Below are 27,526 nucleotides of genomic sequence, written 5' to 3' on the forward strand. Positions count from 1 at the left end.
GGGGCGCGGGAGGGGGGCCCTGGGCCGTGCATGGGTCCTATGTCGTGCTTTGGGAAAGGCGAAGAGAAGGGTTCTGGGTTGTGCACAGGACGCAGATGCCGGGTTGCGTGTGGGAGTGTGCAAGGAGAGGTGCTGGGTTGTGCAGGGGGTTCAGGATCCTGGCCTGTGCGAGGGGGAAAGGGGGAGAGAGGGAGGCTGGRCTGAGCGTGGGTTGCAGGGAGGTAGGTCTGGGCTGTACAGGATCCGGGGCTGTGCTCAGGGGATTATGGAGAGAGGGATGCTGGGGGCACACGGGGGTGCTGAGCTGCGCATGGAAGGTTTAAGGGTGGGGATGTTAGGCCAGACGTGGGAAGGGAGCACTGTGAACGTCTGCGTGGGCACTGAGCTGTGCTAGGGTTGGTACTGTGGGATGTGGGCACCTGAGTGTTGGGCTGCTGGGTCAGGCAGGGTGCTGAGGGAAGCCAGGAGTGAATGCTGTACACCAGGAATGGGGGCTGGCATCAGTAGCACAGGCAGCGGTTTGGAGAATCAAGGAGGCTTTGATGCAGGGGCTGGGGACAGAGCTGTTTGTCCTCAGAAAGCAACAGCCTTGGTACGAGGCAGCACATGGGATTGCTGCTCGATGGCCTCTCTTGTCCTAGGCCAACGACGCCTGTAAGTGCAATGGCTGGAAGAACCCCAACCCGCCCACCGCCCCCCGCATGGACCTGCAGCAGCCTGTGACCAACCTGAGCGAGCCCTGCCGGAGCTGCGGACACGCGTTAGGTAACCTGCTGCGGCACAGGGTCTGGGAGCGGTGGCTGGGACCTGGCGCGGCTCTGACGGGGCTCCCTGGGTGGCGAGGGGTGCTGAGCACGTGGGTCTCACAACGGCTCACTCTCCACCGCAGCGGACCACGTGTCCCACTTGGAGAATGTCTCGGAGGAAGAGATTAACCGGCTGCTGGGCATGGTGGTGGACGTTGAAAACCTCTTCATGTCAGTCCACAAGGAGGAGGACACAGACACCAAGCAGGTGTACTTCTACCTGTTCAAGGTACGTCTGGTGCTCGTCAGGTCTAACTTCCCCCCTCACTGCAGAACTCCGCTCAGCGGTCTCAGCAGTGCTGGGGGAGCTGACATGATCGGCTTCTTGCCCTCTCTCCGCTGTCCCGTGCAATGTGCCAGGTGCAGAAGGATCTCTGTGCTTGGTTTTGTGCCGAATGATGGGAGGCAGGAGAAGGGAATGGGGGGCTGCCAGGGTGTCGTCTTTTTATTCCCTGGTCTGTGTCTGTCTAATTGTAAATAAAGTGTTTTTCCGTCTGTGGCTGTCCAACCAGCCCAGCCAGAAACCTGAAAAACTGGGATCTTTCCTTGAAGCCATCTGCTTTCCCTGTGTTGAATTCACCTGGGAGAGCAGTTTTCAGGGAAGAAACAGGCATTTTCTGAAATGGGCCCTGGCACGTTTTTCAGCCGCGTAAATTGGTGCAACCCCATAGCAGGCCACTGGTGTTGTGCTGCTCCCACCAGATGATGGCCTGGCCTGTTTCTTGGGACCTTGGCATTAAAACAGTAACCGTGTCTGATGCTGTCTTTGCAGCTCCTGAGGAAATGCATCCTGCAGATGAGCCAGCCTGTAGTTGAGGGGTCCCTGGGGAGCCCCCCTTTTGAGAAACCGAACATTGAGCAGGTGATGCCAAAGCTCTGTTGCGCTGATGACTTGTCCTGTGTTTTGCTGCTCTTGCATGGTTCTAGTGCTGGGTAAAGGCCATGTGCCTGCTTGTGCCCTCTTTGGTGCATACCACTGAAGGGACTGATACTTCTTTCTCCAATCCCATTTTGTGGTTTTCAGCCCCAGCATTTCCCCTAACAATGTGAAAATAAAGGGCGTCTTTTTGCAACTTGGTGATTCCTAGTCATCACATCGCAAGCTCAGATTCAAGTTCTCGGCAGCGTACTGGATTGTGTTTTGCTGCAGCATTGTGTTGCCAGGAAGTGTGTTTGGGTCCGGGTGGTGCCAGTCTTTGTCCCTGGGAATAAATCATTAGCAAGAGAGCCAGGATGGCTGGGGATGAGGTGTGCTGAGTAGGAATGTAAGTGCTGGCCAGTGATGGCCCATCTTGCTTCTGCTCTCTCCCTAGGCCTCTTGCATAGGCCTTTGACATGTTTCTGACCTGCTGTCTCAGGCCTGGGCTCTCCAGATGCTCTTGTGACTGTGGCTTGGGACTTGCAGCCCTGGCTGGGGCTCTCTCCAGTGCTTGGCACCCCTTCGCCATCCCCCCTTCCTCTCTCCCAGGGAGTCTTGAACTTTGTCCAGTACAAGTTCAGCCACCTGCCACCCAAGGAGCGGCAGACAATGTACGAGCTCTCAAAGATGTTCCTGCTTTGTCTCAACTACTGGAAGCTGGAGACGCCATCCCAGTTCCGCCAGCGCTCRCAGAATGACGATGTGGCTACCTACAAGGTCAACTACACGAGGTGAGTGAGGGGGAGGAGGGTCTGAGCCCAGCCAGCTTCTGGGGCAGAGTCAGGGTCTGCACGGCTCCTCTGGTCTCTGTTCAGGGCTGACTGGTGGTTCCTTGTATCTTCTGCCTCTTCCCAGCCCCACAGTCTAGGCGCACACTGGTTTGGGGACTGGCAAGTGGGAACCAGGAAGCTTCTCTTCTGGTCCCTGTCTCGTTTGGTCTGACCCTGCAGCACTGGTGTCTGAACCCCGCAGACCCCAGGGGCACTCATGAGTTGCACTGTGTGTCCAGAACACTGTGAGCCTCACACCTTCATGGATACTCTGGCTTGTGTCTCTTGAGTCCTGACAGCTCTCCTGGATCATTGGTCCATGGTCTTAGACATCGCAGTRCGTATGCCAGCAGGCCACATGCTGCCATGTGTACAGGAGAGTCTGGACTTGGAAGTCACAAGTGCTCCCTTTCTCCTAGGGCTGGGCGGCCAGAGCACATGTCCCACAGATGGCTGGGAGGTTGGGGATGGGTCATGGCCTCTGTTATTTGGAAGCAGTCTCCCCCCTGGATTCCTGCTGTCCCTRCCCTTTTTCCCAAGGAGGTCCCTTGTACCAGCACTTGTCCCAGAGGRGATGCTGATGCTCAGGGGTTGCTGGTCCCTAGCCAGTGGACAAGTCAGTGGGAGCGTGTGCTCCGTTGTTTCCTAGGTGGCTGTGCTACTGCCATGTGCCGCAGAGCTGCGACAGCCTTCCCCGCTATGAGACCACCCACGTCTTYGGGCGCAGCCTCCTGAAGTCCATCTTCACGGTCACCCGCCGGCAGCTGCTGGAGAAGTTTCGGGTAGAGAAGGACAAGCTAGTGCCAGAGAAGCGGACACTGATCCTCACCCACTTCCCCAAGTAGGTGCCCGTTGTGGGGAGGGGATGCRCCTTTGGTGAGGGTCTCCTCCCTGAGGGGTGCTTGCCCGGGTGCTGTCTTTCCCTGCCCTGAGTGTGTCCATTTGTGTTGCCTGCTGCATGCTGAGCGGTGGGGCTGCACATGCTCCAGCTCGCTAGCTAATGTGCCATTCCCTGCCCAGGTTCCTGTCGATGCTGGAGGAGGAGATCTATGGGGAGAACTCTCCTATCTGGGAGGCTGATTTCACAGTACCTGCCACGGAGGGTGGCCAGCTGGTGTCTCGCCCAGGTATCTTGGGGAGCAGTTTGCCGTGCATTGGGAGCTGCCAGGATAAATGACCTGGGTGTGGGCGATGCTTTTGCCTGTAGTGGTGGGGTACAGCACTCAACAGGAGCTATGGCTGGACTGATGCACATGCTTCTTCAGTGCATAATGAGGTGCTTTTTGCCAGTCTYGGGTATTGTTGGTTTCTTCCAGCCGCAGTCAGCACCGTTGCTGTGCCCACCACTCCACTCTTCAGCAAGAAGCTCAGCAACAGCAGCTCTTCAGCAAACATGGATTCCAGCACCCCAGAGCCTATGCCAGGTAATGCTGGTCTGGGCCCAGCCCTGGAGGGAGCTGAGACTTTCTTTGGTCCCAGCAGACTCCTTCCTAGCATCTGGCTCTGATGTGCTGCTCTGCTTCCCCAGGTGAGAAGCGGAAGCTGCCTGAGAGCCTGACCCTGGAAGATGCCAAACGGATTCGTGTCATGGGTGATATTCCCATGGAGCTGGTGAATGAGGTCATGCTGACCATCACAGACCCTGCCGCCATGCTGGGCCCTGAGGTATGTGGCAGGGGGGCATGCTGAGAATGCACCACGAAGCTGGCTAGAAAGAGCAGCCAGCTCTTGCCAGTGTTGCCAGGACCTAAGCTGGCATTGCAAAGGGCTCGTCTGTGGTCCCTGCCCAGCAGGTGCTGGCAGCGCTGCCTCTGAGTGCCTGTGCCAGCACTGACCTTCCCAGAGCTGGGTCCTGGTGCCTGGGCGGTGTGTTGTTGGAGCTGGGAGGGGGAAGTCTCCGCACAGCGATGCTTTAGTTGAGCAGAGAGCTAAGCACAGGGTGCCCTGTGCTCCCCTTTGACCCTCCAGGAGCTAGTACCCAGAGAGGCRCCTTTCTGATTTGGCTGGGCCTGTAGGCGCCTGAGCTTTCTCCCAGGGAGGGTATTTGTGGGGCCAGTCTAACCTGCCTGCATCTCCTCCCAGACCAGCCTGCTGTCAGCAAATGCGGCACGGGATGAGACCGCCCGGCTGGAGGAGAGACGTGGCATCATTGAGTTCCACGTCATCGGCAACTCGCTCTCGCAGAAGTCCAACAAGAAGATCCTGATGTGGCTGGTGGGTTTGCAGAATGTTTTCTCGCACCAGCTGCCCCGCATGCCCAAGGAGTACATCACACGCCTTGTCTTCGACCCGTATGTAGCTCAGAGGGGAGCGCCTGGTGCTGGGCTGGTGTAGGGAGCTCCCTTCCTCACTCTCTGCCTTGCCGCCAACAGAAAACACAAGACCCTGGCTCTGATCAAGGATGGCAGAGTGATCGGGGGGATCTGCTTCCGGATGTTCCCGACCCAGGGGTTCACAGAGATAGTCTTTTGCGCTGTGACATCGAATGAGCAAGTGAAGGTGAAGGCGGGGAGAGGCTGGTGGTGTGCAGGGTGCATGGGTCCCTTCAAAGCAGAGTACAGTAGTCACAGCGTGAGGAGGAGCTGGGGGATGTTAGGGTGGACTGGGCTAACGGGGGCTGAGAGGCGGCAGGATGTGCCTGAGGTCCTGCTCTAGCTGCAAAGGAAGCGTGAGCTGAGTGGCTCAACCATGGCAGAGCACATGGATGTAATCCCAACCTCTCGGTAGCCAGACCTGCTCTAGAGTCTGACCCTGCTTGGTGCTGGCTATTCCTGAGATGGAGCAATGTGTGGGTGTCCTTCTGCCAAACTCATCTTGGGCAGGACATGCTGTCCCTGTCTGTGGGGTGCAAGAGAGGCTGTGGGCAGAAGGACCGTGCATCTTGTCTGTGACCCCCAGGCTGCCTGGGGTCCCATAGTGTGCGGGGGCACCTGTCTCACGGCAGTTCCCCCAGGGCTATGGGACACACCTGATGAACCACCTGAAGGAGTACCACATCAAGCACAACATCCTGTACTTCCTGACCTATGCTGATGAGTATGCCATCGGCTACTTCAAGAAGCAGGTGAGCTCCTTCCCCTGTACTGGCACCCTTCAGGCCAGGCCCTCCTGCTAACAAGCTACTCCTGACCTGCCCTCTCCCTCCTAGGGTTTCTCTAAGGACATCAAAGTTCCTAAGAGCCGCTACCTGGGCTACATCAAGGACTACGAGGGGGCAACCCTGATGGAGTGTGAGCTGAACCCCCGGATCCCCTACACTGAGCTCTCCCACATCATCAAGAAGCAGAAGGAGGTATCTCCTGTGGGCAGGCAGGTGCTGTCCAGGCTGTGCTTGCCCTGGCTCCTGCCAGCCTTCCCCCGTGCTGGAGCTGCCTTCAGCTGAAAAGCAGAGGGTGAGGTGATGGGGATATGCCAGCCCTTGGGAACCATCTCCTGAAGTCTCCCCTAGAAACAAGCTTGCAGGCAAGAGAGGGGACGTTGTGGTGGCACTTACAGTGGCAGGGATTGGCTTTGGCCTTGGGCGGGTGGATGGTACAGCCCATTGCTTTAGATCTGCCAGGGCCTTGTGTCATAATTTTGCTCCATGGAGCGTCAGAGCAAGTCCTGCAGTGCCTAAAACATCCTTCCCTCCTACCACAGATTATCAAGAAGCTGATTGAGAGGAAGCAAGCGCAGATCCGCAAGGTCTACCCTGGCCTGACCTGCTTCAAGGAGGGCGTGCGGCAGATCCCTATTGAGAGTGTCCCTGGCATTCGTGAGTCTTGCTTGCTTCTACCAGAAAAGGGGTGTCTTGCTGAAGAGCTCCCTCCTAGGCTACAGCACCGGTGCCAGCCCCTTCTGCCGTTGATCCTGCAGTTACCACCTCATGGCCAGGCCATGGGACCGCACTGTCCTATCACCACACAGAATGGCAGTGCAGCCGAGGTCTGTGTGCTGGAGCTCTCTTTGCAAGAACGGCTTACAGCTCTTCACCCCAGCGCCTGCACTGCAGGGGATGGGGCAGCTTTGCTCAGTCCTACCTGTGCCATGGTCTGGGGTGCATGGTCACAGGCTCTGACACGTCCCCTTGATTTGCTGTAGGTGATGATGTGGGGACAACCCTTGTCAATCTGAGCACAGGGCTGGTCGTGGCTGGGCTGTTCTGGGATGGTGGAGGGGTGGCTGGGGAGAGGCAGTGGCCTGTACTGATCACTCAGCAGGGTGCTGGATGCCTGATGCCTTGGGGGCACAGCCCTGTGGTGATGCTGACTCTTGTCTTCCAGGAGAAACAGGATGGAAACCTTTGGGGAAGGAGAAGGGGTAAGTGCTGGTCTCTGTGGGAATGAAAACAGCTGTTTCTTACAGTCAACTGGGCTGTCGGGGGAGCCGGCTCACGCCAGCTGTTGTACCTCACTCCTGGCAGCGACTGGAGGCTGTCTGGGCCCTCAGCGGTGACCCAGCACTAGCAGTGGGGATGTTAAACATGACGTGGTGAGAGCTGTGGCTGGCGGGGAGCAGGACTTGCCTCGCAGGGGGGACCATGAAGGGAGAGAGGGGACCGAGCCACAGCGCACACCTGCCTGCTGGGATGGAGAGGCTGCCCATGCTTGGGGCTGATGGACTATGCGATTTTGTTCCTGCAGAAAAGAGCTGAAGGATCCAGACCAACTCTACAACACCCTGAAGAACCTTCTGGCCCAGATCAAGGTGTGGGAACAGAAGGGGATGGGTCAGGGTGAGGGGATGGATCTTGGCTGAGAGCAAGCTGGGCTGTGAAGACATCCAGATAGACTATGTGCCCTTTTGCTGTGGCATTTGTCCCCTCTGGCAGCCCTTGGAACAGCCTCCCCATGGGCAGGTTGTCTTGGAGCTCCTCTGGCCTTGCTCTCTGCTGTGGGGGAAAGGTTAGGCTGACCCAGGCACAGCTCCCATCTCTGCTCCTAATCCTGCCCTGGCAGAGTGTGCTGGCCCGTGGACGCAGTGCCGGGGGCGTGGGACTGGGTCAGGCATTGGGAGCTGGCCTGCTGGGGAAGGTGGGTGCTGCCTGCCTTCTCACTGCTGTGACCTGCCCTCTCCGCAGACCCACCCCAGCGCGTGGCCCTTCATGGAGCCCGTGAAGAAGTCGGAGGCACCGGACTACTACGAAATCATCCGCTTCCCCATCGGTAGGCAGTTCTGCCCTGCCCTCGTGAGGCAGAAACATGGGAGGGAAGGCTGCAGCCTGCTCTGCCCTGGGCCCTGAGCTGCGTGCTGCGTAGAGCCGAGGTGCCGGGCTGGTCCTCAGACTCGGAGCTGGGGAGAGGGTTTCGTGATTAGCGCTCTGCTAAGGAGAGGGGCTGAAGAGAGAGGGGCAAGTCGGGGTGTCTTGGTTGGTGTCTGGCCCCACGATGTGGGGGGAAGCTGCCTCCTCTGTGCCTGGGGGCGGGTGGGAGGGCAAGGGCAGGCGAGCAGGGCTGGGGAGGGGAGTGCAGAGGCATGATGGGGTCTCACCCTTCCCCCCTCCCGCAACCCCCAGACCTGAAGACCATGACCGAGCGCTTGAAGAATCGCTACTACGTCACCAAGAAGCTGTTCATTGCCGACCTGCAGCGCATCATCACCAACTGCCGCGAGTACAACCCGCCTGACAGCGACTACTGCAAGTGTGCCAACACTTTGGAGAAGTTCTTCTACTTCAAGCTCAAGGAAGGGGGGCTCATTGACAAGTAGAGGAGCTGACCTGGTTTCTCCTTGGCCATCAGGACCCCGAGTCCCTGCTTCCCCCTGGGCACAGCCTGGGAGGGACAGGGCTGCTGTTGACCCCCAAGGGACTCTGAGCCCTGCTCAGCTGAGTAGGGGCTGTTGGAGGGTTTGTTGCTGCTGAACAGCCTGGGGGAGCTGGGTCTTCCCTCTTCTGGGGCCAAGGTGAGCGGGGGCTGCCCTGTGCTTGGAACTACCTTTTATCCTGGTGGTGTTGGCAGCCTCTCTCCTTGGGAGCTGCATGAGCAGCAGGGCTGGAGCAGCAGCTTCTGAGGGACTGCCCGGAGCAGGGTCGGCACTAGGGTACAGCCTCTCCCTGTCCCTGCTCTGTGCAGGGCTGGGAGACCCCCTGCTACCTGTGCTCCCCTCTCCCCCAAGGGATGTGCCTTCTGCCCTGGCTCTGTTAGCAAAAAGGGCAGCCCCAGGGCTGTGGCACATAAGTGCTTCGTTTTTCTGCACGGGCCACCGTTCCTGCCAACCGCCGGGGTGCAGCGCCGCTCCCCAGGGCCGGCACGCTGCGCACGCACACAGCACCTGCCCCTCTCCTGGAGTGTACAGCGGGGCTCAGCCCTGCCGCCTCCGGGGAGCGGGGGCAGAGACGCTGCTCTGGGTCCAGGCTCTTGGGTGGGTTCCCTGCTGCGGCTAGGCGCTCTGCCCCCTGCGCATCAGCGCTCCCCGCTGTCTCCTTTTCTGCTCTTCCCTGCATGCAGGGGCAGGCCTTCTCCTGCCCGTGACACTCCGGCCCTGGCCACGGCGCTGGGCTCCTGTCCCAGCCCTGCCTTGCCTCTGAGCCAGCCCAGTGCCTGGCTGCTCTGTGCGCAGCTGCAGCTCGCACAGTCCTACCTGCCTGCTCCCAGCTTCAGGGCTCTCCCTACCTGCTGGGGCTGCCCCTCGCCTCCCTGGTGGCGGTGGAGCAGGCAGGCTGCCCTTGCCACTCTTCCAGCTTCTGCTCTCCAGGCTCCCTTGCTCCCCTATGCAGTCGGGATGCCCAGCATCTGCTGGCCCCTGCTCTCGCTTGCTCCCCAAGCCATGAGACAGCAGAGTTGGGCCTGAGCACCTGTACTCCCCTCCTGCACCTGGGTTGCAGGGCTGGCTCCCGCTAGTGCCCCGTCCTCACTGCCCCTGTCCTTGCACCTCATGGGCCACGTTCCCCCTGTGCCTCCCTGGGAACAGTGCAGGGGGAGCGTCCGACTGTAGCATTAACTTACCCCCCGCCTGCCTGCCCTCACTCGCTTAACGCCTGCTGCCTTATTGTCTGTGCTGTCCTTGCTGTGGGGACGCTGGTGCTGCTCCACAGGCTTGCTGGCCTCGCTGGGGTGGGACCCAGCCCTGTCCAACTGTTCCCGTCCACCCATTCCACTTGACTGATTTTTTTTTTTTTTTTTTTTTAAATAAACGTACTTGTGCAGACCTGGCTGCATCCTTGCATTGGGCCCTGCCCCGAGGCCGGGCTGGTGGGCAGCCTGGGCTGCTTGGAGGAGGGAGGAGACGAGTAGAGCAGGATCGCAGCCGGGGCCGAATGCGGGGATGCTCGCTGCTGCCCTCCGGGGGAGCAGGGCTTGGAGGGGGGCAGCGGAGCGGTGTCAGAGCACGTGGGTCCGAACTGCAGCGTATGGACCAGCTGGGGTGCAGGAGGCTGAGCTGGGGCCCAGCTCCGTGGTGGATGGAGCGGCTGGGCTGGTTTGGTCGCCCAGTGGGCCGGCTCTGCCTGGTTTCGTTTTCTGCCTGTGAGCAGGGCTCCCCGAGGGGGGGCCGCTGGGCGCTGCAAGCCGGGCAGGCCCCGGGGGAGCCGGGCTGCGACCACGGCTGGGGAGGAGGCGGCGGCAGGGTGGGACCCTTCACCCCGTCCCGGCTCGGCTCAGCTCGGCTGGGCTCGCAGCCGGGCCCGGGCGCGCTGCCGGCGGGGGCCCCCCTCGCTGGGGCTCCCTGGCAGGAAGCTCCGCTGCTGGGTTTCGTTTTCTGGCTGGGGAAGCCAGGGCTCTGGAGCCTTCCCTGGGCCAGGCCGCTGCGGCGCTGCTGGCGATGGAGCTGCGGGACTACCAGTGGGAAGTGATCACCCCAGCCCTGGGCGGCGAGAACAGCATCATCTGGCTGCCCACGGGCGCCGGGAAGACCCGTGCCGCCGTCTACGTCTGCAAGAGGCACCTGGAGACCAGGCAGCGGGGCAAGGTGGCCGTGCTGGTCAACAAGGTACTGGGGGGCTCCTGCCTTTGAGGGGAGAGGGGAGATGCAACGAGGGGCGCAAGTCCATCCTGAGCCACCCTTCCCAGCTGCTCCCGAGGCTCTCCGCGGGGGCGATTCAGTCCGACAGCCCTGGCCCCTGCCTGGGGGGATAACGGGGTGCGCGTTTCGAGCCCTTGCTGCCTGCCGGGTAGGTTGGCTCGGCACTGCTCCCTGGGGGATGTTTCCAGGCTGGGGCTGAGCTGCCGGCAGCCAGGTTTCTCATGGGAAATGTGTGGTTTTGGCAGGTGCACCTGGTGGACCAGCATGCCAAGAAGGAGTTCCACGTGCTCCAGGACGCCTTCAGGATCACAGCCATCAGCGGGGACAACGAGCAGAAATTCTTCTTTGCCTGGGTGGTGAAGCAGAATGACATTGTGATCTGCACTGCCCAGATCCTGCAGAACGCACTGGTCAGCAAAGAGGAGGACATGCATGTGGAGCTGACGGGTGGGTAGCAGGGTCCAAACACCGCAGTCACAGGGGGTTCGTTCCTCTCCGTGTAACTGTGTTGGGGAGGGTGAATGGTGTGGGATTGCCCTTGGCTGAGCAACTGCAGCTCCCAGCCTGTTTCTGCGTTGCTCATCTCAGATCTCCTCCCTCGCCCTGGCACAGATTTTTCCCTGCTGGTGATAGACGAGTGCCACCACACGCAAAAGGATGCCATCTACAACAAAATCATGCTGAACTACCTCCAGCACAAACTGAGAGGGCGGCAGAACCTGCCGCAGATCTTGGGTCTGACGGCATCACCCGGCACTGGGGGTGCAACGTCCTTCGAAGGAGCTGTGGAGCACATCCTGCAGGTGGGTCGGCTGTGGGCTGCGCCCTCCCATCCTGCGTGCTGAGCGCTCCTGCCTGGGAATAGGCTCCAGGGATTGCAAGGCTGTAACAGCCTAGGGCTGCGGTATGGCTTCTCCTAGCAGTTTGTGGGAGTGTCCCGGGGGGACAGAGATTGATAACCCTGCTGTGTAGATGCTGTGCAGCTGGCTGGCCCGGGCACAGCGGAGACATCCCAAAACTTGTTGAGATGCCAGCACTGAGCTGCTCTTTGGGCCCTGTGGCACAGCTGGTGCTGGGGGGGGGAATGCCCCGGTAGTGGTTCATCCAGTGTCTGGATGTGGGGATTTCTCCCTTTTAGATCTGTGCCAACCTGGATACTGCTAAAATCATGTCGGCCCAGGAGCACCTCCATCACCTGCAGACCCAAGTCCCTCAGCCCAGGAAGCAGTATAACTTGTGTCAGGAGAGAGCGCAGGTAAGGAGCGGCGTGTTGAAGCCCCAGGGGTGCTCCCTGGGCAGAAGATGCGGACCCTCTCTGAGCAAAGCCCCTGAGCTCCGCTGCAGCGGAGGGGAGGCCGTCGCCTAGGAGGTTTATGTCCCTCCATCTGCTTAGCTCAAGACAATCTAAGCAATCAGTTGACCCAGAGCTTTCATGCAGGGGGGTCCCATAACCAGCTGAGTCCTGCTGTGCAAACAGCCCCTGACCCTAGGCTAGATGTTCTCTGAGCTGTACCTGAACTTCCCTGATTCCTTGGATACTGAGCCCTTCTTTGCTCCCAGGACCCCTTTGGAGAGCAGCTGAAGAAAATCATGGACCAGATCCAGCAGTACATGGGCTCACCTGGCCTGCCGCAGGACTTTGGCACGCAGATTTATGAGCAGCGCATCGTGGAGCTGGAGAAGAACGGTAAGGAGGCTGAGCGGAGGCAGGGTGTTCCCAGGGCAGGAGCAGGGTGAGATGCTGAGCCCGTGCAGGATGTGTGCAGAGGTAGAGCTGATAGTTCCAGGGGGCCAGGCTGTGACCACGGCGCGTCCTGTCCCTCTACAGCAGCAGAGACGTTTTGTCGCAAGAGGCGTGTGTGTGCGCTGCACCTGCGGAAGTATAATGACGCCTTGCTGATCAACGACACGGTGCGCATGATCGACGCCTTCCAGTGCCTCAGGGAGTTCTACCTCTTGGAAAGGGACATGAAAGATCCAACAGAGCGCTTCCTCGCTACCACGTTTGAGGGTAAAGGAAGGACCTGGATGGGTGCAGCCAGGGGGTTTTGGGTCCAGGCCACCCTGGAGGGAGCAGGGAGCGCTTCTCATTCCCCATCTGCCCTGCACAGAGAACAGGATGTGCTTGCTGGAGCTCGCCAGGAACCAGCAGTACGAGAACCCCCGGCTGAGCAAGCTGGAGGAGATCCTGCAGGAGCAGTTCCAGTCTCTGGGCACTTCTCGTGGCATCGTTTTCACCAGGACCCGCCAGAGTGCCCACAGCCTGCGCAGCTGGCTGAAGGACACAGCGTCGCTCCGTGGGCTGGACATCAGGGCTGCTGTTCTCACCGGGGCTGGTTACAGCAACCAGACCAAGCACATGACGCAGGTGAATAGGGGCTTCCGCAACCCTTTTGGGCTACAGGTCTTAAGGGGAGAGGCCAGGGCCAGATCAGTTTCTGCGGAGCCGTGTAGTGGATGCTAAGGAGTGGGTGGGGAATCCCAGGAGCCCAAAGCTGAAGCCTTCCTGCCCTACCCGCTCTGCACACAGGCACTGAAGCTTGCTGCTCGCATGTTTGTGGGGGCTGTGGGTGCTCCTAGGGACTAGGAGCCCTAGGCAACCCCCACGTACCCTGCTCTAGGATGGAGCTGCTGAAGCATCTGTCCCTCTTTCCTCCCAGAACGAGCAGCAGGATGTGATCGAGTTGTTCCGCAAGGGAGACCTCAACCTGCTCTTCTCAACCAGCGTGGCTGAGGAGGGCCTGGATATCCCGGAGTGCAACATCGTGGTTCGCTACGGGCTGATGACCAACGAGATTGCCATGATGCAGGTAGCTGGCCGGGCTCCCTCCAGCTGCTCTCCCTGGCTCCATGTGCCCGGCCCTGCTATGGTGACGGCGTGCCAGGACGCCCCAAGTGCTGCCCAGCTGGGACGCGCGGGCCCCCTCGTGCCCTGTGCACCCTCTAATGGCCGCGAGGTCCCTCGGGGTGAGCCCAGCCTTTGGCAGAGCGTTTCCTTGTAACGCGGCAGCGGGGTGGGAAGATAGACCCGGCTTCACGGGGATGCAGGGGAGGAGTGTGCAGTGCCATCAGAGGCCCTGCAGCCCGGGGCTGACGGTGGAGAGGAGAGGGGGCCAGCTGCTGCCCGTCCCCGCTGACCGCGACGTTTGTGCCCTTCTGCTGCAGGCCAGAGGCCGTGCCCGTGCCGAGAACAGCGTGTACTCCATCCTCGCCAAAGCAAGCAGCAGGGAGGTCTCCCGGGAGCTGCTCAACGAGGATCTCATAGAGCTCATGGTCAGGGCGATCAGAAAGGTGCAAGACATGCCCGAGAGGGAGTACCGCCTCAAGGTGAGCGCTTGGCACAGCTTCTTCCTGCATCTGCCCCTTGGACACGTCCCTCTGCACGCTGGCTTTTGGCTGTGTGCTCTCCCCTTGGGGCAGCACCAGATCCTAGGAGGCGTAAGCAAAATGCTGGCCTTTCAGAGGTGCGCAGGGCAGCGCGTGCACATGCTGTGCAAGTCTCTCCTGCTGCGCACCCCGCTCTCTCCAGAGCGATGCATCTCTCCATGGCCGTGTCTTTCACGGAGTCTATGGTCTGTCTGCATCCCTGGTACACCTGCACTGACCCATGTCCTCCCTGCTGTCCTGCCTCCTCCCTGCCATCTTTCCAGATCACGGAGCTGCAGCGAAATGCCGTTGTCAGCTGGAAACTGAAGGAAGCCAAGAACAGCGAGAGGCGGCAGTTGCATGACCCAGGCACCGCTTGCCTCTACTGTGTCAACTGCAACATGGCGGTGTGCCACGGCAGTGACATTCGCACCGTGGAGGGCATGCACCACGTCAACATCAACCCCCTCTTCAGGTAGGAGCAGAGCCCCGGCCGTCAGGCGTCCCTCACGTGAGCTGTCACACGCTCTGCCTAGGGCTGGGCAGGGCAGATGGCAGCAATCCCCTAGCAAGGTTGTTGGGGCAGAGTTGCTGCGGTGGGCCTCTTTCTTGGGGTAACCAGTACCGGGAGGTCCCTTGGTCTTTGTGGCACTGCGTTTGTATGGGAGCGCGTGTGCTACCTGATTTGTGTCCCCTGGAGCATCCTCCTTACTGTGCCTTTTGGTCGCTTCCTCACAGGCTTTATTACAGAGTCACACCTGGGAAAGTGGAGTTGGAGCGGTCTTTCAAGGACTGGGAGCCCGGATGCCGCATCGTGTGCAATGAGTGCAGTCAGGTGAGCGAGGCACGTGGCAGTCCCCGGCTGTTTGGCTTTCGTGGCCCCTCACCCGTAGCTGCAGCTGAGTCACAGGTGGAAGGGCAGAAGGCGCTGTGTCACTAGCCTTGTGCATGAACTCTTGGCTCATTATCCTGGCTAAGAAACGGAGGCTGTGCTTCCATTCGGCGCGTGCCCGTGTGACGTGTGCGCTGCACATGGGGCACGTGGACATGGGCACCTGTCTCCCGAGGGAGACGTACCCTGAGAGCAAAGAGCTGCTTCCAGCACCCAGGCGTGGGGTTGGGTTCGTGGTCCTGCAGCACTAGGATGCTGCACTGTGGGTCCTGGGCTGTGTGACTGTCCCCTCTCTGCCCACGCAGGACTGGGGAATGGAGATGATCTACCAGGGGGTGAAGTTGCCCATCCTCTGCATCAAAAACTTCGTGGTGGAGACACCAGCTGAAAAGAGGAAGTACAAGAAGTGGAGCAGCGTGACGTTCTCCGTTAAGGAGTTTGACTACCTGGAGTACTGCTCCAGCATCGAAGACCAGCCCTTCTAGTGCGGGGTCTGCTTAGAAGAGACTATTCCAGGCCACCTCCTGGGGCAATGGGATCCCTTGGCATGGGATCCTCCCCCCGGCCCCTGTGTACAGAGTGCTGCAGCTTGCTCCTCAGAAGCACGGTGAGCTCTTTTCCCCTACAGACTGAGCTGCTGCAACACGTCCCTTGCTAGAGCCTGTGACCGCAGGGGGAGAAGGCTTCGCTATGCCGGCACCAGGGCCGTTTCTCATGGAAGTGACTGAAGGGTCCAGAAAAACCTGGCAAGGGACTCGGATGGGAAAGAGCCTGAGCCCTTTCCTGCTCGCTGTCTAGCTGCTCCCCATGTCACGCCTTGCCCCCCTTTCCCCCAGTGCTCAGAGGCACTGGGGTGCAGGACCCCAAGCCCCCTCCCCAGCTCTGCCGCCAGCCACTGCCTTGTCCCGCAGGAATGAACCGTCCGATGGTTTTTTGCTTTCCCAGGGGCGTAGGAGAGCGTCTGTAGGAGCAGGAGGGTGTCGGGGATCCCATCCTCGCCCTCTGCCAGGCCCCTCTGAGCTCCCAGCCCCGTTTACAGGGGCTCTGTGCAGCTCCGTGGGGCCTGGCAAGCCCGGCCGTGCCAGACTGCGGCGCTCGCGGAGCCGCGGCATCCCTGCTGCTCTCCTCCCTGGCTGTTTCCGCAGCCTGTACACTACCGTGACACGAGGACCAGCTATTTTATGTGGGCCCAGGACATGTCCAGCTTTTCTCTGGTGGTCTCTGATCTGCTTTAGGAGGTTAATTGTCCTCCATTAAAACCTGGCACGCGTGTGCTGGATGGACGTGAAGTGCTGGCAGTTTCGTTCATTGCAAGAGCTCGCTGCGCGCAGGCAGGTTTGATGCAGGGCAGCCCTCCCTCCTGGGCAGCCCAGGCGCTGATGCCTCCTGCCCTCATCAGAGCTTGATGGGAAGCGGCTGGGATGCTGCCGCCCCAGCCGCTGCTCCGTGGGTGGGAAATAGCAGGCAGCTTCAGGCTCCACTTGCAGCGTGTCTCACGGATGAGAGCGGGCAGGCTGAGACGGCAGCGTGGAGCCCCCTGAGCTGGACGGTCCCATCCCATCGCACGCCGTGTCGGCTGTGCCGGGGCCTCGCCGGCAGCAGCCCTTGGCCCGGACGGGGCTCCCGCAGCCCGTGGAGCAAGTCGCTGGCCTGGGGCTGCCCCAGCCCCTGCCGCTGCCTGCAGCCACCAGCCAGAGCATCCAGCCTCACCCACCGCCTCTGAGCAGCGAAACCTTCCTGCGAGCCAGAACGCGCTTCAGCCCCCCATCCGGGGTGGCTCAGCCGGCAGGAGAGCAGCCCGGAGCCGCAGGTAGCGACAACCCTGCCGTCGGGGAAGGAACGGGCTGCCGAGGCTGGAAGGGGGAGTCCAGCAAGGTGCACGTGGTGGGCGCCCTGCCTGGCAGCCCGCTGAGGTTTGCTGGCCCGGGGGAAGGGAGAGGGCAGAGCCGGCTGCGCCCCGTCCCGAGCACGAGCCCGCAGGCGCCTCGGGCCCGGCTGCGAGGCCGCGGGGAGCAGCGGCGCTTGCGGCAGCGCTTTGCAGCTGGGGGGTCCCTGAGCACGGCAGGCGCCTCGGGGCGCTCCCGTGCCCTCCGTTTGCGGCGCTCGGGGCGCTCCCGTGCCCTCCGTTTGCGGCGCTCGGGGCGCTCCCGTGCCCTCCGTTTGCGGCGCTCGGGGGCTCCCGCCGGCCCCGGCAGGCTGCATCCGCCCGGTGCTCTGCGGAGGAGCCCGGCGCGGGCGGCCCTTCTCCGGGAATGCGCTGCCGCGGCGAGTCGCTAGAGGGAAGCCCCTGCCCGGCGCCGGCTCGGCCGCGGCTGTGCCCGGGGTGGGCTGGTGCGGCTGCCCCGGGGGGCCGGGGGACGCGTCTCCTCCCAGGCCGGGTCGGGGGCTCAGCCCGGCCGGGAGCAGGCGCACCGGTCCCGGGAATTCCCGGCCGGCCGGCCGGTCCCGTAGCCTGTTTGCCGCGAGGATGCTCAGCCCGGTCCAACGGGCACCGGAGCGGGCACGGACCCGCTGCCGGGAGCAGCGCTGGGGACGGGGTGGCCGGCCCCGAGCTCTCCCACCCGCCACGTCCCCTCGGCTCCCCGGCTCGGGGCTCGCCGTCGGCGCGAGGGCGGCAGGGGAGGGATGCGGCGGCCGAGCGAGGCTCCGTGGCCGGGGGAAGGCGCAGGAGCTGCAGGGTGCGGAGGGAGCATGGGGGACCTGCATCCACCCCGGCACGCTGCAGGCCAGCAGCGGCCGAACCGGGGCGGGCAGGTACCGAGCCCTGCCCTGGGCAAGTGCACGTGCCGCTTCCAGCCTCCGTCCTGTTGTCCAGGCAGGAGCCTCCTGAGGAGGGAGAACAGCTTAAACTGGGTTGCAATGATTGCTGGCACAGGCAGGGGGATCTGTGTTTGAGGTTCGGTCCCTCTCCGCACCGGCGCGGCCTGGGAAGGCCGTACCAGGGCACCGTGGCTCGCAGCCAGGTCGCCCCAGCCGGGCTTTGTGCCTCCCCGGGCTCAGCCCAGCTGCTCCTTCAAGCAGCGCTCGAGCACGGGCTGCTGGCGAGCCCTGCAGCCCCGTCCCTGCCCATGGAGCCAGGGCAGCGCGGGGGACGCGTGCTGGTGGCCGCGCAGCTCCTCCGGCTCCGCTGCTGGCACGGGGCCCTTGCAGCTGATGGTCGCCGGGAACCGTCTGCGCTTGCAGACCCTGATTCTCACCCAAATGCAGAGCCCTCCACACCCACCTCGCTGGCGCCGTCCTGTTTCTTTGGAAATAAGCAGGTGGGGGACATTGCCGCAGGTCGCCGCCGTCGCCCGCGGGGTCTGTTTGGAGGGGTGGGGAGGCAGCAATAAGCTCCTGAGAGGGCAGGAGTTTGGCTGGGCTGGGCTGCGCCGGGACACCCTGCCGAGGAGGGGGGTCTGGCACAGGGGAGAAGGGCGACGGGAGAAGGGAGTGCGCAGCGGCAGCTCCTCGCCGCCAGCAGCCGCCGGCAGATCTCCAGCGAGGATGGGCGCTCGGAGCGAGCGTGCCGCTCTTGCACGACTTTGAAGGCAGCGGCTTCTGCCATAAGGAGGCATAGCCCAGTTTCAGGTGGAGTTAGCCCCGGGGGAAACATGAAACCCAACTCCTGCTCATCAGAAAGTAGGTAATGAGGCCGTTTGAGTTATTTGTAGCTTGCTGTGGGCTGCGATGGCCTCTCCTACCTCTCCCCAGGCAAAAGCCCTCCTGCTGGGACCCCAGATAGTTTTACTAGGCTCAAATTGCCCTGATTTGTGCTCGGAGAATCCAGGCTGCAAGTTATCCTGGTGGGTGCCTGCGTGCCGGCTGCTGTGACCTCGTGCCAGCCTGGACGGATCCGGCCGTCACCCGAGCCCCTTTGGTCCCCAGAACGAAATTTCTGCACCGTTCATCCAAACTGCCCCTTCTCCAGGGGCCGGTGTGCTCCTGCGGCCGCCCCCCTGGCCGGGGCTCCGTGCGGGGCAGCAGGCGCCCCCCAGCCCCCTGGCAGCAGCGGGCTGCCTTGTCCTGTGATTAAAACAGAGCGAGAGCCCCACTTCATCACTCCGATTGCCCTGTCGATAAACATGCATTAGCAAGGGCTGCTGGAGCAGTGATAGCGCCCTGGCACCTCCCTGCTCAATAACCTCGGGATTTAAGTCTGGGTTCGCAGCGTCTCTGCTTATCTCAGCTCCCCGAAGCACTTACATTCCCGGCCCTCGTAGCTCCCTGCCTGTAAGCAGAGACGGCACCATTAGACCGGGAGCAAACCGCTGCTGCAGCAGCTTTGGCTGGTAAAAGCGCGGGGAAGGTGTTTTTTCCCCCTGCTCTTTCGCGGGTGAGCTTCCTGCAGAGCGACGGGCAGARGCTTGGGGCAGGGCCGGGTTTACGGCCCCGGAGCGCCGGGGTCCTGCTCCCCCCGCGTGCCGCCCACGGCAGCACGTGCCCACGGACCTCTCCAGAGCCAGGGCGCTGCAGCAATTTATTTTTCTGCAACCCCTTTCATTTATCATCAGCACATCAGAAATCGACTGTTCACCTTTCAAATGCACCAGCTAAGCAAACCCTGATCCATTCTGCTTGGAAACGCCTCAAATTGGCCCTTTCCTGAGGCTGGGTGTTTAACAGAGACTTAGAGCTCAATCTGTTTAGCTTATCAAAAAGGAGCCTGAGATGTGACTTGATTACAGTGTGCAAGTACCTTCCCAGGGAGAAAACTGGCAGGTATTAAAGGGCTCTTTAACTTAGCTAAGAAAAGAATAATAGAACTGAAGGCTTGAAGGTAGTGAGGCAGATTGAAACTCAAAATTAGGTGCGGTTCTCTAATGGGGAGGCGACGAGCTGCTGGAGCAGGGTCCCTGGAAGCGTTTCGGGTGCTTTTCCCGGGTGATGCCGTGGCTGAGCTGCAGGGGAAGGGGAAGGGGTGCTGGCCGGGCACAGGGATCGTGCCGAGGTTGGAAGACCCTTCCCAGGGGCTCAGCAAGCCGCCTCTGCGCTCAGAAATGTGGCTCTTCCGCGCCGGGGAAGGTGGACGTTGGTGCCCATGTGTGTCCATGTCATGTGTGTCCGGCGGCTGGAGCATCCTGCTGGGAGCAGCCTGCCGAAGCGGAGGGCGGCCGGCTCGTGGGTGAGCAGAGGGTCGCGCTGGGAGCGTGGCCCGGCGTTCCCATCCGGGCGCCGCTGCTCGGCAGCAGGACTCGGTGCTCCGGCCCTGTGCGGCTCCGGCCCCGGCGGACATGGCCTCGGGCAGCAGCAGGGTGAGTCTGGCAGCACCGATGGGCAAAGGGGAGGGGGGCACCGAATTCCAGCCCGGCAAAAACGGCGCAGGGCAGAGCAGCCCGGTCCTGAGAGACGAGAGCCCTTTCTTCGCTCGGCGCTGATCTTCCCCTCTCCTCCTCCGCCGAGAGCGGCCGCCGCGGAGAGCCGGGCGCCCCGCGCGCTGCTGGCGGGGGGCAAATCGAGCGGGAGCATCCTCGTCCTCCTCCGCCCCGCGGTCCCGCTGCCAGCCGCTGCAGCCTGACGATTCCCGCTGGGAGGGGAGCTCGGCTGCTGGCGTGGCAGACTGCCGGCAGATTAAACAAGGGGATTAGCATCAAACCATTTCCCTCCCGCCCCGAGTGGGGAGCTGGGCTGCATAATCGCGGCAGTTTTATTCTGATCGGGCTAAGAAAGCTGCCTGGCAAGCGGAGGGGTGATGCCAGCGGTGCCGGTGGCACGGGGACGCGTGGGCACGAGCGGGGCTTCGTGTCCCGGCAGGCGCGGCGGGGCGTCCCCACCGGTTTTGCTGGCCTCGCCGCCGCGGCATGCAGTGGGAGTCATGCCGCCACCGCAGGATCAGGCCTATCCGTATCCCAGACGTGAGACGCGCGTGTTGTTTGGAGGCAGCAATTCCCTTTGCAATGCGGCAGCCTTCCAGCCCACGGGCTGATCCGCCGGCTCTCAGGGCAAATTTGGATTGCCGGTTCTGTAAGATTGGCCCAGAAAATTGGTTGTCCCTATTTAATATCTCTGCTTCTCTTTTCCCTTTCCTGATTGCTCCTTCTTGGAGATTGAGACCTGGCGAGCGGGGGCTGCAGCCGCTTGTCAAACGCTCCCCGAGGAGGGCACGGAGCCGAAGCCGGAGCGGGGGAGGCTCCCAGCTCTGCAAGGGAAGCAACCAAGCAACTACTAGCAATTTCCTCCCTGCTGTTGCTGCGTGCCGGTGCTCAGCTGCGGACAGCAGAGGATGAAACAGCTTTGCAGGTGCAAAAGGAAATCTGTCTTCCCAGCAGCTCCCACATTTCAGAGCCAGGGGACAATGATGCAACCCTGAGCCGACTGCTGCGGCGTTGCAAATTTGCCAGCTTCTGTCACAAGTTCCCTCCCCATCTGCGATCACAGGATCTGCTGTCAGCACCAGGGCACAGCGCTGACCTCTCAGCTGCTATTTAAAAAACAAAGTAAAATCTCTAATCCCAGGTATGTGTTTCATAAAGGGAGTTCGCGCGGCTCTGGCTCACGGCAGGGGCCCTGCAGCCAGCCCAGAGCACAGCGCGAGGCTTCGCCGCCGCTTTGGCCCAAAGCGGAGCTGGTGGGTCAGCCTGCTTCGGCTCCCTGCCTCCTTTTTGGCCTAAACCTCCGTGAGGTTACCCGGTTGCTGGCATTGGAGGAGCATCTCCAGGGCAGCTAAGGGCTGGTTGTCCGGCAAGGACAGACCTGCCCGGCAAAGCGGCTGCGGCCTGGAAGGCAGCGGGCAGAGCGGCCGCTCGCCTCCTTCCTGCCGGAGCTGGTCTCCCGCCTCTCCTTGGGCACCGCTTTTAAGGAAACCCGTGGGAACCTCCGTGCCCCGAGTCCTGGGTCAGTCTGGCCAAAGTTGGCCGAGGGGTTCTAGGAAGCCGGGCTAAAAATACCGCGCTGGCGCTATGCAGCGATGGGGCTAGCCAGGTCGCGGTGATTGACGTCCCCGCGCGTGCCGGTGACCCCGCGAGCTCCGGGCCCTCCGTCCCCAAGGTCCCGCCTGGGACCTGGCACCGAGGAGTCGGGCACCTCCGCGGTCAATCAAAAACCAGACAAGCTGCAAGTATCCCTCTTCTTCTGCTCTGTCTTGAGGGTTTTGCCTGTTTTATTCTTGCCCCTTTTTTTTTTTTTAATAGACTCCTCTGCATTGGACTGAGCTTCACTAGGACACGGGAAGGGAGGGCACGCAGCATGGATCGGGTCCGGAAGCCGGAGACAACCGTACATGTTGTCTCCACTGCCCGGGGCCCCGGAGAGGACAAGCAACACAAGTTAAAATATCGAAAAAATCTGAAGCCGAATTTCATGCACTAAATATCAGGGCTGCGATTCTGCTGAGACCTGGCTTTATAATTGGATCTGTCAGAAATCCGTCACACTTAATGTGCAGCTGTCAACAAGGCACGCTGCCGCTCCCAGTGCGTCCTGGCTGATGCCGGGCTTTTCCCCTCTCCCTTGCCCCGGCCGCGTGCCGGAGCCGTGTCCCGACCTGGGAGCCTCCAGCTGGTTGGAAAGCCGTGTCCTGACATGTCCCTCGCTGCAGAAGCGAAGCCCAGGCGTCCGCACCAGCGGCCCGGGACCGCGCTGTCCCCTGCCCGGCGCTGTTATCGTCGTCCGCACTTGCGGGTTCCCGTGGGGAAAGGCGGCAGCTCTGCATGTGCTCGTGCGAGCAGAGTTTCGCAGCTTTTTCGGTATGGCGCGTCCTTCCCCAAAACTCACCTCCAGAAGCTTTAGCATTCGTTTATAAAGGACTTGAGTAAAAAAAGGAAAAACAGGGTTTCCTGCAGGCCCAGGTGAGCCTTTCCTGCGGCTGGTGGCGCCTCTCCTCTGTGTCATGTCCGTTTGGAGCATCGCGGTTCCTTCTCCGCCCTGCGGCAGCGCGGACACAGCGGCTCCCGCACCTCCCGCACCAACCTTCCTTCTAAAGTTGTGATTATTTTCGTTGACAGTTTTTATTAATTATTTTCTTTCCTTCCCTCCTGCTGCGGGCACAGGTGGTCTGGCTCGGTCCAGGGGCAGCGCCGCCCTGGCCCCGCGTCCCGCTGCCCGCGGGAGCAGCCTTGACGCTGCGGTGATGGCCGCACGCTGCTCAGCCGTTATAGCAAACCTTGCTAACGGGTTTTTAGGTCCTTTTCATGCCATCTGCAAGGGGATGACATTCGGGGCAGGGCCGCCGCGCTCGCCAGGAGAGGCAGAGTGTGCAACAGGGAGACTTCAGAGCACCAGCGATGCGCCCGGGCAGCTCTAATTTGCTCTTTCTGCCGCCGAAGCCTCGAGCGCTCGGCAGCTTTGGGGGAGGAAAGTGTGCGTTTTGCCCGGCTTTGCAGGCTGCCCCGGCGCGGCGCAAAGCCCCCGCGTGCACAGCGGGCCCTTGCAACTCCACCGGCGCGTGTCCGGGAGGTCATGGGTCTGCCAGCTCCCCTCGCCGGGGACCGGGGCCGGGCGCTTTGATCCCGTGGATCCAGCTGGGAAGCAGCGCCGCCTTGGGGAGCGGCTCCTGGCTCCCGGCTCCTGGCTCCCGGCTCCCGGCTCGGGTTACCCGGACTGAGCCCTCCTTGTCCGGCCCTGCCGAGCTGGCAGCCCCTGTGCAGCACGAGGCCGCCTGGGAAAACCTGGCAGATTTTCCCAGAAAATGCCAGGATTCCCGTTTTTTTTCCTCTCTCTAGCTCAGGGACCAACCAAACCCGGCTGCCTGGGGGTTCTTGCAGCTTGAGGGAAGAGGACAGGATTTAAGCTGCGTGCAGATCCCGCAGGACGGAGCGTGGGCAGTGTGTGCCGTGCTTGGTGACCGTCCGAGCTTTCCCCTCGTGTGCCTCAGTTTCCCCATGCTGCCAGGAAGGCGGCGAGCCGGGGCCGGGGCCAGGCGAGGTGTGGGAGCCGCGCAGCCGGCGGCCGCAAAGGGCAGGCGCCCGTGTGTGTTTTTCACCTGAGTAATCAAACTCTTTATCCAGTGTTTGATTAAAGGCTGCAGAACATATTATCTTTGATTCCTTCTCTTTAGTTTGGTTCCCTTCATTTGTCCCTTGGAAATGGGGGTTGCTCTGGCGCTTATTAGTCACAAAGCCCCAACCTCGCGCCGCGTTGCTGCTATCTGAGAAATGAATTATTAATGGTGCATTAAACGGAGGCTGGAAAGGGGCCCTGGGACGCTGATAATCAGGAGCTAATTGAGGAAGAAATGAGATACCGCTCCCCTCGCGGAGCGCGGGCGGTGCGGCGCGGCGATGCCGAAGGTGACCCTGTGGCAACTCCTGCGCCGGCACCCGCCGCTGCCGGCCGCGCGCCGGGAGAGCGGAGCAGGGACGGCGCCGGCGGCAGAGCCCTGCCGAGGGGCAGCCGGGGGCTGCAGCATCCCGCGGTGCTCGGCAGGCGGGAACGCGCGTGGTCGTTGGAGGCGGAGGATTAGCACGGATTTTTTTTCCAGGCAGCCCCGGAACCCGTGCAGAGCTCAGCCCAGTGCGATCCTGACCTGAAAAACGTGCGGTTTGGCCCTAAAAACCCGCATGGGAAGCTGGGCGCTAGGCAGCGCGGCGGTTAGCACGCCGGGCTGCGCTGAGCCGGCGAGGGCTCCGTGCGGAGCGCTGCCAAGGGCGAGCACTGCTCCGTCCCATCCCGTCCCGTCCCGTCCTGTCCTGCCGTGGGCACGGGGGGTCCCTGGCACGTGCAGCCCGCCGCGGCCGCCCGCGAACTGCCGCCGCTCCGGCTCCCCCGCGGGGCATCTTGTGCCGCTTGGCCGTTGGCTTTTTTGTACAAAGCAGGGGGTTTTGTGCATAACGGCGTCCTGCGTTGCGCGCCCCGTGACGGCGGACGGGCGGGCAGGCGGGCGCGGGCAGGAGAAACCCCGCGCTCTCGAGGCAGACCCGGCCGCCCGAGGGCTGTGCGCTCGCTCTCCAAACTTGTTATTTATTTATTTTAAAAAAACGCTGCCTGGCACCAACGCCGAGCGCTGCTTCCGCTCGCCGTGCTTTATGGCTGTTACGGGAAGGTGTCTGGCGCGCGCGTAGCGTTAGCAGGCAGGAAAGTGCAGTAATAAAACATGCCAGCGGCAGCGGGGCTGGCACGCGGCCGGCTCGGGCAGCCGGCAAGGAAAAACGGGTGGCAGGTGCCTCCCTGCCTCAGTTTCCCCCCTGCGCGGCAGTGGCCTTACGGACCAGCTGGCACAGGAACTGCCAGCGGCCGGGGTCCAGGCGGGAAGGGGGAGGCTGTGCCAGGCTGCTCCGGAGCATCCCGCTCCCTCGTCCGGCTGCCCCGGGAAGCTGCCGCGCTCCCCAGGCCGGGCACCATCTCCCTGTGGCAGCAACCCGAGCGTCCCCCCACCCTGGTGGCGATGGCCCCGGGTGCTCTCCCTGCGGCATTCCCTGCGGGAAACCCCTGCAGTTCACCTCTCGTCAGGAGGAAGCGCAAAACTCCCCCAAAATAGCAGCTTTATAGGGAACCCGCAACGATCCCTTCTTTGTTCCTCTCCTCGCCTTTGATAACGTTACCAGGGCTCACAGCTCCCTTCAAAGCATTGCTCTTCCTTAAAAATGAAAGTCTATTAAAAATTAAAGCCGCTTTTCTATACAATAAAATTTACGCTCCGCAATTATGCGGAGGGACTAGTTATCTTGCCTTTTGTAGATTTTAATTAAAAGTTGCGACAGGCAGGAAAGAACAACAGCCATAAAATAACAGCAGCATCTCCACTAAAGACGAGTTATCAGTGCCTGTTCCCGTCGGGCGGCAGCCGGCGAGGCGGCTCCAGCGCCGCGGGCTGCGGGAACGGGCCGCTCCGGAGGGGCCTTTCCGCACAGAGCCTCCGAGATGCCTGCGCTCGCCGGCGCTTGGCAGTGCTGGTGGACGGACGGTCGAAGGCGGCTCGGCGTGCGCTGAGAAGAGCCGGCGGGAGCGAGCGGGGCTCGGCGACCCTCCGGACACGGGGCGTCCCGCGGCGGCTCGGTTGCGGCCGCTGCTTGTTTCTGCAAAGTCCTGCGAGGCCCCGCGCACCTGGATGTCCAAAACGCATAAACGCAGCTTCATGGCATCGTGAAATGGGCTCAAAATTCACTTTTTTTAAATGCTAGATCATGCATTTTCGTGTTGCCATTTGGTTTTCCAAACATTTCGCTAGCACGTGCTTTCTATCTCAAGCTCGCATCCCCACCCCTTCTGTGCCAATTCACGAGTCTGGTCACTGCCGAGAGCCAGGTAATTTGCTAACTCAGGTACTCGTACTGCAGTCATTTATGGTGAAAAAAACCCGGAATCTATTAGAAACTGCCCCCGAGCCGGGGCCATCAAGGGGCAGTCGATGCCCCGCGTGCCGGGCGGGCGGGTGGCTGCAGCTCAGCTTCCCGGCACATTTAACCCGCTGGATCATTACGGGACTCTGCCCCCGGCACCCCGCGCTGCCACCTCTCACCGGGCTCCGGAGACACTAAACCTCATTGATCTGGATTGGAAACGTTTACGGAACCTTTACGGGATTTTGCAAAGATGTTAATTCCCTGGCAGCGCTGCTTTCACCAAAAAAGAGTATTTATGACTCAAGGAGCAATTAGAGGCTTAGCAGCTGCTGAAGGGCCGCGGGAGCCGCTCGGCACGGCTCAGCCCGGTGCAGGAGCGCGGCGCCTCCGGAGCCCCTTCCCCGCTGCTGCCGCGATGCTGGCTGCCGGTTTAACCGTAAAGCTTGGTTGTGTTTGCTGAAGGTGGAGCTGCTGGACGCCGCGTGCATGAGGAAAGGCGAAGTTTTAGCTCTGCGGAGTGCCTGTTCCCAAAAGTAAATGTTGTGCTGGGCTGAGCCTGCGGAGAGAAACAGGGATCAAAGGAATAGTTTGGAGAAGGCTGTTAGGGCAGCGCTGGCGGGTTTGCGTGGTGCAGCCGGGCCAGCCATCACCCTTGCGGCTCGCAGAAGGTTTTTCCCATTGTAGATTAATTCTTTTGTCTTCTGGCTGCAAAAAGTTATTGTAAAGAAATGTGCGCGAGGAGGTGCGGAGACCCCGCGCGAGCAAACGCAGCCGCGCGAAGGGCTGGGCTGCGCCGCTCGGTTCGCGCTGCCGCTCTATCCCGTGCGGTGCCGCGGGAGAGACGACCTTGCTTTCTGTTTAGAGATTTGTCTTCAGTTTTAGAAATCTCTGCAGCAAACCAGGAGGTTTAAGGGCGACAAGTCTCTGTTGGCTCCGTGCAAATACTGTCTCAGGGACAAGCAGAATCAAGCACAGGGAAAGCGGTGTCTCCAGGAGGATTGGCTCGCCGTGCCGAGATGCATATCAGATTCATTGCCTGCCCTTTCCCTTTGCGCCATGTGCTTTATGGGAAAATAAGCTTGTTTGCACCATGGTGGGGTGTGTTTTGAGCCGGCGGGGGCCGTGGGTACCGGTGGGAAGGAGGCGGGCGAGGGGCAGGGCTGGGCACGGTTGTGTGTTTGTAATGTCAATAAAGGGTTTTTAAAGAGGCCCAAAAGCTCCCTTGGTGCGGACCTGCAGGGTCCCATCGTTAAAAGCAGTTATGCGATGTGACGGTCTGGCTTGGAACAACTCTCTTCTACCCAGCTTTTCCAATCGGGTTTTAGGACTGGAAACTTCCAGGTAACTTTTCCACATCCACCCCTTATTAGATGTATTTAATTAAAAAGCTCAAATCCTTACAAAAAGGTGGGACATCGCAGGAGAAGAGCGAAGATGCTTTTACTTGTTAGAAAGCCAGATTTTCGAAGGAAGCTGAGCCCAGGCATCCAAAGCCTCCGTGCCCACAGGCGAGTGGATTCCTGGAATTGCTTGGCTCCAGGCATGTGCTTGAACGAGCAGCCAGAGGCTCTTGCAGAGACACCCGGGAGGATGGGCAGGTGACGAGCTACTGCCACGTAGTGATTTAACACTTG

General features: G+C 61.3%; 2 protein-coding genes across 3 annotated transcripts; both read left to right on the plus strand.

The window, feature by feature from the left end:
- The first annotated feature begins 265 nt into the window (after positions 1-265).
- On the plus strand, positions 266-8,198 carry KAT2A (lysine acetyltransferase 2A). The gene is made up of 18 exons (XM_026071199.1): positions 266-325; positions 642-765; positions 890-1,035; positions 1,579-1,668; positions 2,275-2,456; positions 3,145-3,336; positions 3,516-3,622; positions 3,812-3,919; positions 4,024-4,160; positions 4,578-4,786; positions 4,868-4,994; positions 5,449-5,559; positions 5,644-5,787; positions 6,135-6,249; positions 6,758-6,794; positions 7,118-7,181; positions 7,555-7,639; positions 7,990-8,198. Exons 1-18 carry the CDS (start codon positions 266-268, stop codon positions 8,181-8,183), a joined length of 2,232 nt encoding a protein of 743 aa, XP_025926984.1. The 3' UTR covers positions 8,184-8,198.
- Positions 8,199-8,286: 88 nt separating this feature from the next.
- Positions 8,287-15,983, plus strand: DHX58 (DExH-box helicase 58). Of its 2 annotated transcripts, none has more exons than XM_026071244.1 (13): positions 8,287-8,378; positions 9,623-10,403; positions 10,682-10,883; positions 11,025-11,239; positions 11,575-11,691; positions 11,997-12,123; positions 12,265-12,447; positions 12,548-12,804; positions 13,097-13,246; positions 13,602-13,763; positions 14,087-14,277; positions 14,541-14,637; positions 15,000-15,983. In XM_026071244.1, exons 2-13 carry the CDS (start codon positions 10,236-10,238, stop codon positions 15,177-15,179), a joined length of 2,049 nt encoding a protein of 682 aa, XP_025927029.1. In that variant the 5' UTR covers positions 8,287-8,378; positions 9,623-10,235; the 3' UTR covers positions 15,180-15,983. The 2 variants fall into 2 exon arrangements, with proteins under 2 accessions (XP_025927029.1, XP_025927030.1); XM_026071245.1 differs by having other exon boundaries at positions 11,049-11,239.
- Positions 15,984-27,526: the final 11,543 nt, after the last annotated feature.

Source organism: Apteryx rowi, unplaced genomic scaffold, assembly GCF_003343035.1.
Source record: "Apteryx rowi isolate R43461 unplaced genomic scaffold, aptRow1 scaffold_323, whole genome shotgun sequence".
NCBI lineage: Eukaryota > Metazoa > Chordata > Aves > Apterygiformes > Apterygidae > Apteryx > Apteryx rowi.